The sequence below is a fragment of the Sceloporus undulatus genome, chromosome 1 (genome assembly GCF_019175285.1).
Source record: "Sceloporus undulatus isolate JIND9_A2432 ecotype Alabama chromosome 1, SceUnd_v1.1, whole genome shotgun sequence".
In the NCBI taxonomy this organism is placed as follows: domain Eukaryota; kingdom Metazoa; phylum Chordata; class Lepidosauria; order Squamata; family Phrynosomatidae; genus Sceloporus; species Sceloporus undulatus.
In genome coordinates, this window is record NC_056522.1 from 351,522,748 (window position 1) to 351,537,753 (window position 15,006).

Genomic DNA, 15,006 nt, shown 5'->3' on the forward strand with positions numbered 1-15,006 from the left:
GCTTTCACTAAAGGTAAGAGACCAAATCAAAGGTGTACTGAAAAGCAAATTGTGCATGGAAAGCCAAGAGAAAGCAGGGCCAACAAATGACTGCTGTCTCTCACAGCCAATCTCTAAAATTACTTCTTGGAGGAATTTGACAGAATAAACCAGCATGCTATGAGCTAAGCACTGTTGAGCCCCTGATTTAGTGATGGATCTGGACCTTTTCCCAGATCAGAGATCTGCCCTGTATTTTATGATGAAGAGACACAGGAAGAAATCACTCTGAACTCTCTTTGATACAGGTGTGCATGTGTGCACCTTCAAATGGCCTATCAACATGGCACTCCCATGAATTTCATAGGGTTTTCTTAGGTAAGAAATACTCAGAGGTGATTTTGCCAGTTCTTTCCTCTGAAATATAGCCTACAGCACCTGTACAGATCTTCTTTTCAGTTTTTAGACTGTAATCCTGAGCACACTCCCCTAGGAATAAGTCTCCCAGGAGCCAGCGTGGTTTGAGTGTTGGACTATGACTCTGGAGATCAGGTTTCAATTCCTCACTCGAGTATAAAAAGCCACTGTTGTGGTATAAAATGCCCCATTGCCACATCTGATGCAGAAATGGGGCACCTGGCCGACCTTGGGCAAGTCACACTCTCTTAGCCTCAGAGAATGGCAGTGGCAACCCCTCTGAAGAAACATGCCAAGAAAACATTAGGACAGGTGTTTAAACGTGTTTAAGGGGGGTTTGATTAGACCAAGAAGGATGGTGCATGGACATGCACTGATTTATGGGTGAATCACAACCAAGCCATGAGGTTTTAGGGCATGGAACTGTGAACATAGGATTGCTGTTTGGGGATCATAGCAGTTCTGTCTGCAAATGTCTTCCTGCTAACACCTACCATTACTGGAATAAAATTCTTGCTGTTTGAAATACCAAAGGATGGTTCACTGAACCGTGGAAGGAAAGGGCAGTTCTTGACAATGACTTGGAAGCACAACAACAACAAAAACAACAAAAACAACAAAAACAACTAGTCTCACTGAACATAATGCTGTGATGAACAGGATTGTGTTATGCAATACACACATACACACAAAATCATGCTGTTGCATATCTGTTTAACAAAACATGGAACAGCAACATGTCCAGCAATCCAGCCCAATGTGGATTATGCAGCAAAATTTGTAAGGATCTTAAACCCACCTGCATTACTCTCCCACAATTCCTGGAGAATGTGCCAAAACATTCCATTTGGGATTTTTGTCCCAGTATATTCAAATAAAATATTTAAAGCAACTTTGTGTTTTGATAAATCATAGGTTTCAGATTAATCAGTTACCAATCTGATTATTTCATGGACTGATTTTCACTGAGCTTTCAAAACGAAAAATGACAACCAAAAATAAAATAAAAAGACACTGTATCCATTCAAAAATCATTTTATTATCAACATAATCTTCCCATTGAGCCAAGTGGGTATATAGCATAAGGAATGTTGGTAAATATTCAGTCTTTAGCATCTTTTTACATATTTCCATTGATAAATAAACTCTGGATTCACATAAAAAAGTTAAACTTAAATAACTAATATTTTATTTTTATTTTCCCCCGACAGGCATACATTGGTAAAATATAAATATTCTTGTACACAACCTTTCTCCTAAATAAAGGGAATAACAATTAGCTACACATCACAGTTATTAACAACTAAAAACATACACCCTTCAGCTTATTTGCTGCCCTGGACTACTGTAGAGATGGAACACAGCAAATTTCACATTTTTTTCTGGGCCCAGAGAGGTTGAAAGACATTGAAGAGAACAGGTCTTTGACAGGCTTGGTTAAAAGTAGGCTGCTCTGCCACTGAATTTTAACTTGAATCTAGCATTCTACAGTTGGTGTTTGATTCTATTTAGTTTTACATAACACTCAGATGTCACCTAATAAAATATGGCACAATACCCATTTGAACAATAGCATCAGGCTTAGAAAATACTATGGGGCAAAGATGTAAGCAGACACAGGTGGTGGTATTGTTTTGGGATGTTGTCTGTGTGTTTCCTTCTGGCTAATCAGGTTTCTTCATTAACATTATTACACTGTACCACATCCACGTCAGAACCCCAGACAGAAATGAGCAGATTGCCTGCTTTGTTCTATTACCTCTCAGCCTGAAGAACTGCTCTTGGAGTCTGGAGGAAGGCTTATGCAGGCTTCCCAACATTCTCACATTCAGTTGAAGCATCAGTCTGCAGGCGAGCCCTTCAGAGAACTCGGGGGATTATGGTGAAAGGGACGATGGGACTGCTGGCTTCAAGCTCCAGTGCTGTTAGGAAACACTCGGTTGCTGCATCATCATTGCCCTGAGCTTGCAGAACCACCCCGAGGCCATTCCAAACCTCATGGGCTGTTGAATTCACCTGGACGGCATCCCGAAGGATTTTCTCAGCCAAACTATACCTTCCAAGCTGATGAAGTATCAGAGCCTGTAAATAAGAAGGAAGTGTCATAAAACAATACTGAATAAATGGCAATGGGATCCTGCAAATTAAAAAGAGAATAGTGCAACACACAAGGTCACAGCAACAAGGCAGGAGAACGCAACAGGGCCTGCTATATCCAGAGCTGGACTACCAGTATAATTAGCTTCTATGCTTGATGCCTTTCTGCGAGAGGAAGTACATATGCTTAAATGGAAAACTGTTAATTCATAAAACGAATTATTTAGAAATCTGGATTCTTTGCAAGTCTGGTGCATGGAAGAGAAAGAAAAAGATACAGAGACTAGAGATGAACAGGAGAGGAAAGCAGAAACTTTCCTGTACTTGAATCTAGTATTATTTCCTCTCCTTGAATCTAGTAAGAGACTGCATAGCTGAGCCTGTGCTATTCTGTGCCCGAGTTAGCATAGGGACGAGTGGGTATTTACATGCACGTCCCCATGCCAACCTGGGATCTGCTACCTGTGCATGCTCCTTACCTTGCTGCACTTCCATTCATACTCAAAAGCCCAGCTGCCACATCTGACACAGAAATGGGGCACCTGGCTGCACCCACATGGCTAGGCACCCTGTTTCTGCATCAGATGTGGTGACTGGAAGCTTCTCAATAGCAGCGATAGCGTTGTAAGGTTGGGTGCATGGGTGGTTGTGTAAACCACCTGGGGTTTGCTGCAAAGTTTCCAGGAAATTGCACAGCAAACCGGAAGTCAAATTATCCTGGGGTAAAGGCTGTTTTACCCTGGGATCAGGCCAGATCAACTGGATCTGCATCTAGTCTGGCAGGATCAAGCCCAATCCTAGCCCCAGGTTTTGGCCTGTGTTGTCTGAACTGGACGACACGGAAGTAGGGGGCACATGGGCCTTTTGGCCTATGCGGACAACCCCTAAGAGAACCAACAGGTTGTGTTTGTTTTTTCAATAGTACAGCACAGCAGCATTTCTAGCTCTTCCTTTTGGCTAAAGAAAATGTATAGCAGGCATTTCTTGTACAGTTTTTCTCCAAAGCCACAAATGCATCTCACATGTTCTTTTCCTTTAGGTCAATCAAGATCTAAATAAAAGATGGTGTTTTAACAGGTTTAAAGGCCTTGTTGTCCATCTATAGTTTTTTTTAAAAAGGGGGTTTTTTTTTTTTTGCTCTTTGCACTAATAATTATTGATGAATCTCAATAATTGAGATGAGAAGCTTAAGTATATACTGCAAAACCAAATGGTTTCACACCAAAATGGTATTACAACCCTCTTGTCCTATTGATGACTATAAATAAGTAAATACATCAGTAAATAAATCAATATAATATTACGGTCATTACAAGGACATGAAACTACCTAAGGTTATAATGCCATTTTTGTGTAAAATTAAGAATTTAATATTGGAATAAATAAATATAATGTGAGTTTCTGAGCAACTCTAGCTATTCACTAGAAATTACTGGAACAAGAGTTAACACATTCAGCTCTTTCTTGGAAGCTATATTAATTATATTTGGCTTTAAGTACACCATTAACTGCACTATATAATCCAACAATGAACACTTGGCTGAAGAACTGTTTTATTTAAATAATGTAAAGCCCACTGTTTCAAAAGGCTTTCAGAAAAGAAAAACTAGAAAAGGAACAAAAATCCTGAAGGGTTTTCTGTTATGGTGATGTTATAGTTTCATTTTGTGTATGTGTGTGACAGAATGAGCCAGCATTTTCATGATGGTAGATGGTTAAAACACAAACAAATCCCTAGATGGGGAAAATGGTTGTACTTTGGATTGATTTTCAGAGCTCTCCCCATGGCAGCCTTGTATAACACTAAAGTTGCATATTAGCCCCTCTTCCCCAAACATACCTAACTGGAAAGAAAGAAAGAAAGAAAGAAAGAGAGAGAAGGAAAGAAAGAAAGAAAGAAAGAAAGAAAGAAAGAAAATTTTTGCAAATCCTCCCAGTCTGATAGCCTGGGGAAAAAATTACCAGACAAAAGACAACTAGGAAAATGGCTGTTCACAGTCACAGGAGAAAGTACCTGAAAGTGAATGTTATAGTCATTGCTGGCAGCTATAGATTCATTAGGCTGACACAGTAAGAAGATGTCCTTCACAAACAGCCATATTAATTGGCAGACACTAATCTGTAATGGGATCTTAAACTCTTTTTCTAAACCAGGGCTGGGCAACTGTGGAAGGTCAGGGGAATGCATTACCCATCCATGAGAAATTGGATGGCTGTACCCACCTGCAAATAAACAAACAAACTAACAAACAAACAAGTAATTCCAGGAAGTTCTTTCTAATGTTGAGTTGGAATCTCTTTTCCTGTACAGTGGACCCTTGTTATACGCTGGGGTTTGGTTCCAAGATCTCCCGTGTATAACAAAATCCGTGTATGCTCAAGTCCCATTGAATATAATGACATAGCAAAATGGTGTCCCTTATAAAAAATGGAAAATCAAGGTAAATTTATACTTTTTTGGAACATTTTCAAACCGTGTATGCTTAAATCCGTGTATAAAAAATCCGTGTATAAGAAGGGCCGACTGTAGTTTGAACTCATTGTTCCGGGTTTTATTCTCTAGAGCTGAAGAAAACAAGCTTGCTCCATTGTCAATATGATATCCCTTCAAATATTTTAAACAGGACTTTCATATCACCTTTTAATCTTCTCTTCTCTAGGCTAAACATACCCAATTCCATAAGTTGCTCCTCACAGGGAGTGGTTTCCAAACTTTTCACTATTTTGGTTGCCCTCCTCTGGACACGCTGGAAGAAGTTCTAGCAGAGTGCCCTTCAATCCAATCCCGATCCAGTTCTATCTCAAGCTAGCCTTTCTGCAAAATGTCTGGACCAAAGGCTGAAATGACATCTTTGTGAGCATACTATGGAGTGGCTTGTACTATGTGCCATTGCAACACAAAGAAGGATGATGAACAAACTTTTATTTGTCCTCCTCCTACTCCTCCTCCTCATCTAGCTTCCAATACAGCTTTCAAGAAAGAGTTCCTCCTCCTCCTCCAAGCTGTGATGAGAGACAGGTAGGACTATCTGTCACCCACCTTCCTCTCCCTCTTAATTTCAGGGGCAGTAGGTACCACCAAGAGGTCCATGGATTTCTTAGTGAAGAGTGAATGGCCCATCCCTGGCTGCGCATATATGTATGGTGGGGAAGAGGAACAGAATAGTCAGAACCAGAAAATTATTTTTTTTAAAAAAGCATGGAGGATGAGTTTCAATCTATCTTTTAGCCAATTCTTAAAAAGCCCTGGTGATTCACTGCTTCTCAGCTGCTGGAAAAGGCAGGTCTGGAAGAAACAGCTTTGCACTGCCTCAATCTTGTGGAAGGGGAAATTTTGAAGCACAGGTTGCCCCTTTGACCTCCCTCTGAGAATCACAGAATTGTGATTAAAATACACAAATGCATAAATCTATCTCATTCTATCTATACATGTGATTCCTCTCACTGAATCTTGGAGGCTGTTTAATAGACTCTCTCTCAAGATTCTAAATAATCTCCTCTCAGTACAGTAATTGTCTGCTCTCAGTCTAAGATGGAGTAATAATCTCTTCTGAGTGAAGTTAATAGTCTCTTCTTGCTATATTAAAGATGGTGAAATTTCCATCACCAGTTAGGATAGAATTTTGTTTGTTATGTATTTATTTATTAAAGTCATTAATATTTGTTTTTAAATTACAACTGCATGTTTGTTGTTTTTTGGAGTCAGTCTTTATACTTTAGGAAGGCAGGTTTAGAATAAATAGTCTCACCCATACTTTTGCTGTTCTGCTGATGAAAGCTGAACTCTAACAAGTTTAATTTTCATACTTGCATATTTTTGTTTCCCTTTAAAAGGGTTAACACTCTGAGAATCTCAAAATGCACCCCACAGGCACTTTCCTCAACTGGAATACAAAATCAATGATATAATTGTTGGCTGGGGATGGTGGAAATCCAACACGTCTGCAAACTTTTGGACTGAGAAACTGCTGTCCTAAAGCATAGGATTGCATCTTACAATCAAATTTTGTCAATGATGTACAGATTAATGGGAACAAATTCATGAGAATAAGGTTATCAATAGCTAATGGCAGCTATTGATAACCTTATTCTCATGAATTTGGCGGATCCCCTTTTAAAACCATTCAAATTGCTGATTAATTACTACATATAAATTGCTGATTAATCTCTACAATCAGCCCTTCATAGCCACAGACTTTTCATCCATGAATTAAAGCATCCATGGCTTGAAAATATTTTTAAAATGTGTTATTTTCACAAAGCAAACCTTGATTTTGTCACTTTATATAATGGATACCATTTTACTAGCCATTGCATTTAATGGGACTTGAATATCCACAGATTTTGGTATCCACGGGAGGTGGACTGAGGTCCTCAGCAAATACCAAGGACCCACTGTATTTGTCTCCTATTCGTGGAGAGATGGCGTCTCTCCTCTAAATACCTGTCTTGAGTCGGTAATGGGCTGGATGAGGGAAAACAAACTCAGGCTGAATCCAGAGAAAACGGAGGTGCTCATGATAGGTACTTCTGGTCCAGGGATTGAGATTTACCAACCAGTCCTGGACGGGGTCACACTTCCACTAAAGGACGAAATGCGCAGTTTGGAGTACTCCTGAACTCGTCTCTACAGCTGTCATCTCAGGTGGAGGTGATGGCCAGGAGTGCTTGGTACCAACTTCAGTTGATACGCCAACTGCGTCCTTACCTGGTCCAGAGGGACCTTGTAGCAGTAGTACATGCACTGGTAATCTCTTTTCTTGATTTCTTTAATGTGCTCTACATGGGGTTACCTTTGTACCTAGTTTGGAAGCTTCAATTGATCCAAAACGCTACAGCCAGATTGGTCACAGGAACATCAAGATCTGACCATATTACTCCAATATTAAGATCTCTTCATTGGCAGCCAATCAGCTCCCGGATGCAATACAAAGTGTTGGTTATTACCTTATAGCCCTACATGGCTTGGGCCCGAGTTACTTAAGGGAACCCCTCTCCCTACACAATCCACCCCGCACTGTCAGAACATCAGGGAAGAAACTATCGGAACATACGAAAACTAGACTAACTACAACTTCCCATAAAGTGTTTACAGCTGCGGCCCCTAAATTATGGAACAACTTACTGGAAGAGATCCGTCTTATTACCACCTTAGAAGCCTTTAAAAAGCACTTAAGACGGATCTCTTCCGGCGGACCTATCCACCTGACCTTTTATAGCTGATTTTATGGAACATGCTCACTCTGACTTGGCAGCACAGAATACTGACAACGATTTGGCCTTTTTAGTGATTGGTAGTAATATTGCTGTTGTTTTACTGACTATATTTTTAGAGAATATTGTATTTTGCATTGTATTGTGGTTTTTATTCTTTGCTGTAATCCCACCTCAATCCACAGGGAGAGGCGGGAAATACAAATAATAATAATAACAATAATAATTCCAGTTGCTGGGGAACACGAATGGAGTGGTACTATTGAATTCATGTCCTGCATGTGAGCTTCTCATTGGCATATGGTTGGCCTCACGAAGGAAAAGAATGCTGGTTTATCTACATCTGTGATCTAGCATGTAAATAAAATAAAATGGAAAATTTGCACAGACTTGTATTGATTTTAGGAGCAGTCATACAGGTCCAAAACACAATGCAGAAATAACCCAGATTCAGACTGCTTTAACTGCTCTGGCTCAATGCTAAGAAATTCTGGGAACTGTAGCTTTGTGAGACATTTAGCCTTCTGTCAGAGAGCTCCAGTGCCACAATAAACTACAGTTCCCAGAATTTCTTAGCATTGAGCCAGGGCAGTTAAAGCAGTCTGAATCTGGGTTATTTCTGCAGTGTGCATCGGATCATAGTTCCTGAACCAGTTACAAGCTTTAACTCTGATCTACATGTCTGGTAAAACACATATGGTGTTTTAAAGCAAAGCTTACTAACCTTGAATATTTATTCCAATACTCATGATTGAAGAACCTTGTTTTCACTTTTTTCAGCTATTAATCACAAATTATTATAAAAAGAGGGACAACTCAGATGTACAAGTTGCACATACAGAGAAATGTACAGATTTTAAAGCTTCATTGTAGGGAACACAAAGGTTAAATGTTTATTAACATCCAATTAATACTTCCAGACATCTCACAAATTTTATTGCCATTAAATTGCAGTGGGAGTTTAAAGGAAGTATGAAATAATAAAAGGAAGCTATTTATTAGCTCTGTCCATTGAAGAAAGAGCATGTTTAACATTTAATCTGTTTAGCATAATCAGGCACCTTGTACAAATGAGATAAAATCTCAAAGATGCATTCAGCTTGGAAATTATAGGTTTAGCAGAGCAAACACAAATCCAAACTGGGCATGGATCAGACAGCTATGCTATTGTTTCTCTTGAAAGGATTTACAAGACAAATATTTTTGCTAATACTAGCTTTCATCCTGATTTAATGTACTTTGCGTAAGAAAGAAAGAAAGAAACCTAATAGGCGATCAATTTGTGCAATAGGTGATCATTTTGCACCATGGGTTGAAATTGACTTGGGGGCAGTTAACAACAACAAAAGTTTTAAAACAGCTGTGTACTGTTAACATCTATTCTGAATCAAAATGCAAGACATTTATTAAATAGGAAAAAATTCAACTATGTTATTTGGCATTAGTTTAGGCTTATTTAATTCATTAATACAATTGCAATAAAAAGACAGTATGCAGCCTTTGTTGGATTAATTTGGATTCCTACAGCAAAAGAACTACAAAGACCCACTGTTTTATCACCCTAGAGTTCTATTTCTATTTAAAACAGGCAATGACATTTTTATTTAAACAGGCCTCTTAAGATCTGGCAGGCTTGGTTTTACTGGGGGATGAGCAGGTTGGTCTTAGATTATTAATTTTAACTTTGTACGCTTTAAATGTTAATATTTGTAATTTTTAATTTTTTTTAATTTTAATTGTTGTGTTTTATATATGTTGTTAGCTGCCTTGGGTTCCACTTTGGGAGAAATATATAATCTCAATGCAGGCTGCTTCCATGCACACTTCTAAACTGCATGAGAGCTGATTCATGTATGCCTTAAAATGGTTTTAGCTCATTTCTCTTAGTCTGCAGTAACCAGGAACCTGAAGATGAAAAAGCCAGCTGAAGGTACGTGAAGGAATTCACTTGTTCAATTTCATTAGTATCAAGAAACCACTTAATAATGTTTCTTTTTCTTTACAAAAATTTAAACTTTAGATTTGTTATAGTTAATTTCTAAATCATTCTACCTGCAATATAAGCTAAATTTCCTTACTAACCTACACAAGCCAACCTGAGTGGTAAACATTAGCATCATGTCATCAGCACATAAAAGAGTACTGACCAGGGTATTAGATACATTTGGCACAGTAACTGTTGGAACTAAATCATTAATATAAAAGTTAAAAAGAAAGGGAGCAAGAATACAACTTTGACGGACCCCTTAAAATGCATTTCTGCAATAATCAGAGATAGAGATTTAGTTTTAAAAAAGAGAACAGATTTTCAGAAAGCCAGCTCCATCCATTGCAAAGAGCTGCATAACAGAAAAGGTAAAATGTCTTGAAACGGTAGTGGATTGGATGAGAAAAAACCGACTCAAGCTGAATCCAGACAAAACGGAAGTAGGGACCCCCAAACCAGGTATTGGATTGCAACTTCCAGGCCTAGACGGGATCATGCTCTCCTTTAGGACTGTCTTCGCAATCTGGGGGTGCTCCCAGATCCGTCGCTTCACATGATAAATCAGGTGAATGCGACAGTCAAGAGTGCCTGTGATCAGCTCTGGCTGATACGCCAGCTGCTCCCTTTCCTGGAAGTAAGGGACCTAGAAACTGTAGTGCATGCACTGGTAACATCACAACTTGATTTCTGCAATGCAGTCTACATAGGGCTATCCTTGTACCTAGTCTGGAAACTACAGTTAGTACAAAACATGGCAGCCAGGCTGATTACTGGTAAAACTAGAAGTGATCATATTACACCTATTCTGAAATCTCTTCACTGGCTGCCTATTGGTTTGGTGAGTACCTTTAAAGCCCTACATGGCTTGGGTCCAACCTATATAAGGGATTGCCTACTTCCATACAATCCGCCTTGCACCCTCAGGTCCTCTGGGAGGAATTTATTGCAACCCATAAAACCCAGACTAATGGCAACCTCCCAGAGGATGTTCTCTGCTGCTGCTCCCAGGCTATGGAATGCCTTGCTGGAGGAGATCTGTCAAATAACTAGCCTAGACAGCTTCAAAAAAGCTGTCAAGACGGATCTCTTCCGGCAGGCCTTCCCAGAATAGTTCAATCTAATTTCTGTACTCTCCCTACTTTATGTAACCACTGCCTCTACTAGACAATTGCTGTCATTTTAAAAGGTTGAATATTTAAACTGTATTGTATTTAATCCTGTTTTAAAGGGGGACAATTTATATATTGAGAGTACGTATTATTCCAATATATTTTAGTCATGCAAGCCATTTTGATTGCTGCAGTAGAAAAGCGGGATATAAGAATAAAGTTTATTTATTTATTTATTAAACCCAACTAGTAGCACTTCTGCTACTAGTGCTACCTTATGGCCAACACTTCATTGCATTTTTCTAGTCTGTAATGCTTCACAGCTCTTTTATTGATTTACTCCAAAATTCAAATAAAGGTAATTTCTTTTGCTTTTGTGTCAGCTGCAGATTTATTGCCCTAGACTGAAAGGGCAATACTGGCTGAGTCTCCCTTATCCAAAATCTAAAATATTGCAAAAACCAAAGCTTTTGCTTTCTGATGGTCCAGTGTACACAGACATTGTTTCATGAGCAACATTATTAAAAATGTTGTATAAAATTACATTCAGGCTGTGTGTATAACAAACATATGAATTTTGTGTTTAGACTTGCATCCCATCTCTAACATAGCTAATTATGTATGTATATGCAAATAGAGGTATTCCAGAATTTAAAAAAAAATTGAAATCCAAAACTGCTGGTCCCAAGCACTTCAGATGAGAGGAGACTCGACCTGTAGTTATTTCTATCATCCACTGTAATTCACTGTTAGCATGAGTGGTGGCAATCTTAGTAGTAACTGGTGGTAGTACCAGTTATAACAGTTTCATTATTCACTTAAGTAACACCTCTGGATGAACATTCTTATAATTTATGAGAATGTCAGCTTTGTTTTTTTTAAAAAGTTTGTCTAGAAAAAGATATACAATTCAATAATATAAGCCTTCTCTGACCAAATACCCTTCAGATGTGTTGGAGGACAATTCTCATCCCCATGAGTATGGATGGTAGTAATTACGGATGGAGCTGAAGGGAGTTCCAATACATCAGGAGGGCCACAGATTAGAGAAGGCTGAATAATATATGTTTCCACTAAACAATGTATTTTCATGAAGGAGGAAATGGATCTGACATATCTGGAAGAAATTAAAAATAAATCGTAATAGTCATTTCATTTTTTCCAAAGAATGCAACAATTTGTACTTCAAGTAATGAGAAATGAATTTGATGAATAGGAGGATGTTTAACAGAACAAAGCGCAGTAAATATTGCTCTTTGCCTTTCAATATTTCATTTCATGTAAAGAGACTAGGAACACAATGTTCACATTTTGAACTTGCAGTAAAGAGGACAAAATCTGAAAGGTGGAAGTACCTTGACCTAATGGGTCAAATAGGACAAGGTTGTTTCCACATCTGCATTTTTTCCTCCAATTCCATTATTTTTCAGCTCCTGGACATTATACTGAATGTTTTCTACGTAAATGTTTAGATAGTAATTTATTTCCACAGTTACTTCTGTGTAGATTCAATTCATGAATTATTTTTTTAATAAAAAGAAGCAAAACAAAACGAACCATGTTCAATTATTTAAAGGCAATGCTGGTCACTAAAGCCATCCTTCTCTGAAAAGGAGCTACCTAAACAGAAGAAAGTACAGAAAAGCTTCTATATGCTTTGTCAATTTACTTGAATATTTCAAAAGGCTGAGGAAATGTAAATACCAAAAGACAATTGTGACATATTAATGCCTCTTATATAACTGATCACATACCTCAAAATATCTGTTCTTATGTAGATGTTACAATTTCATATGAAAAACACATTATTTGATAGGAGATAATCCTTAGGTAAGCCTTTTGCAAAGCATCTTTTAGCTTTCAATAAAGAAAATGCATTGAATTAATTTTCATTAGTGGCCATTCAGAAGCCATATATCAGGCTCATTCACATGTAAAACTAAATCATGGATTCACAAAATGTGCATCAGCTGTAATGAGCCTACGTGAAACCTCAGGCCTGAAAGCAATCCTGTCACCTTTTTTTTTTCCCCTTTGCCAGGTCTTTTCCAGCATTCACTTTCATATTTCACACTTCCTGTCCTAATATACAGACAACACCAAAAATCATCATATATGGTAATTAAAAAAAATTAAATTCTTAAATTGCTAAAAAATTAAATTTTAAAATGTTTTTTTTTTAAAAAATGGAGCTGCTCCTTTTTCCTCCCACTTAGCCTCACCCCACTTACACCATCTCTTCCAACTTTTAAAGGAGTTCACATAACCACCACAGCCAAAAAGGAAATGTATGGGGAGCAGTAGTATCAACCCTCCTTAGAGTGTCACCTGGTGAGGCTTGTACCTCCGCACCCTCCTAGTGATGCCCCAACTAAGCCATGGTATATCATAATGGGCAAATATCTGTCTTTGTCATGGTTCTACAACCATCTGCAAGTGGATGGAGTGGGGATGAGAACCATGTAAAATGTTCTGAGCTCATTGTAGGAGAGGGAGAGGAAATAATAAATAATCTTTTTTATATAAGGAGAATTAGCGTGTTTCTGTTTCTTTTTCATGGGATTAATTAGGCTGAGCAATTTAGGGTCACTGAGTGGCTTACTAGATATGCAATTCATTCTACAAGCCACATAGAAAGCATATATTAGTGGGTGGTGATGCAAATATAAATAGCAATAAGAAATAAAAGCAGGGATGTGAACACATGCTTCCTACATGCTGTTCCCCTCCACACACAAGTATTACAATATCTGCAATTCTAAGTAGCCCTTGTGCTAATGTTTCCATTGCTAGGCTCTCTGTACAACAGCTTAACCTTTTATGAAACAAGGTTATCAAAACAAAGTGATAAAAAGAGACACTACTTTTCCTCCAATTTATATTTATTTGGGGACAAATTAATGGGCTGTTGGCTGCTGCCACTTAAAGTAAGTAGCATGATCATACACAGAATCCAATTTCCAATATTTGTAACCCTTCTACTAAATTCTAATAATATCAACTTTCAAAATCCACATGACAATCTCAATTAGGCTGTCAGAAAAGGTAACCTTAATAGTATTAGTGTGAACGGGCACAATGTGTTTAACACCAAGGCCTTCCTTTAAGAAAGCATTTCTCTACAATACAAATACATAAAAGAAGAGGTCTGCTTGATGAGATCAAAGGTCCAGAGTTTGAAGGAATAACTTTTCCAAGCTCTGTAAAGGTCCTTCCTGTTTCCCACGGTGGCTAGCCAAATCCCCCCAGGAAGACCCAAAGCAAAGCATGAATGCAACAACCCACTCCTCCCTCTGTTAGTTGTCAGCAGCTGCTATTTAATGGCATACTTTTTTAAAAAATGGCAGTTCCATACAGCTTTCATGGTGAATAGGTGCTAATAGACAAGTCCTCTATGAATGGAAGTGGACAAGCAAAATTTTAAGATGACCCTTAGGAATGATCATTTGCTGCCTCATGTTAGAAAGCTTGGAGAGCTGCTACTAGACAAGCTGAATAAATAGTCCTACCTAGGGTTGCCATAAATCAGGACCTCCGAACCGGGACAAATGTAGGACAACATTTTCAAATGTAGGACACTTTTTTTAAAAAACAGCAGATCCAAGCCTCTCCCTCCCAGCTTCACTTTCCTTCCCCCCAACCCCTTCAGGGGAGAGGAAATCCCCAGAAAGGAGAAGCCTGGGCAGCGGAGGACAAGCCTAGACCGAGGACGCAGGCTCCTGAGGGACTTGTGTGCTCGGCCCAGGCCTGTCCTCCAAGGCCACTCTCCTCTTCCCAGACCTCCCCTTTCCCCCAAAGGGCTCTTTGGAGGGAAGAGAAGGAAGGCAGGAAAGGAGAGGAGAGACCTGGGCACTAGCCTGGTCCTGCTCTTCCCAGACCTCCCCTTTCCTGCAAAGGGCTCTTTTTGGAGCCCTTTGAAGAGAAGGGAAAGGAGTGAGGACTTGGTGGCTGCGGAGGACAGCCCCAGGCCTCTCCTCAGAGGCTTCATTTTCCTCAGGACAAAGGGCAAAGCCTGACCCAAGCAGGGAAGGTAAGTAGGGAACTAGGGAGGGAAGGAGGAGGCAAGGCGAGGGACTTTTGTCCCCAATCCGACATCCCATGCTTCTTCACCGAGACTCTATTGTACACAGAAAGTGCTCTTTGGGGGGGAACCTTTGAAAATGGGCACCCACCTCCTCCTCCTCCTGTTTCCCCCTCCTCCTC

At 39.1% G+C, this 15,006-nt stretch overlaps 1 protein-coding gene across 1 annotated transcript in view; it reads right to left on the reverse strand.

The window, feature by feature from the left end:
• Nucleotides 1-1,415: 1,415 nt before the first annotated feature.
• TTC7B (tetratricopeptide repeat domain 7B) overlaps nucleotides 1,416-15,006 on the reverse strand; it is a 153,900-nt gene continuing 140,309 nt past the window's right edge. The window contains 1 exon segment of the mRNA XM_042460558.1: nucleotides 1,416-2,478. Coding sequence (XP_042316492.1) covers nucleotides 2,257-2,478 — 222 coding nt within the window. The 3' untranslated portion in view covers nucleotides 1,416-2,256.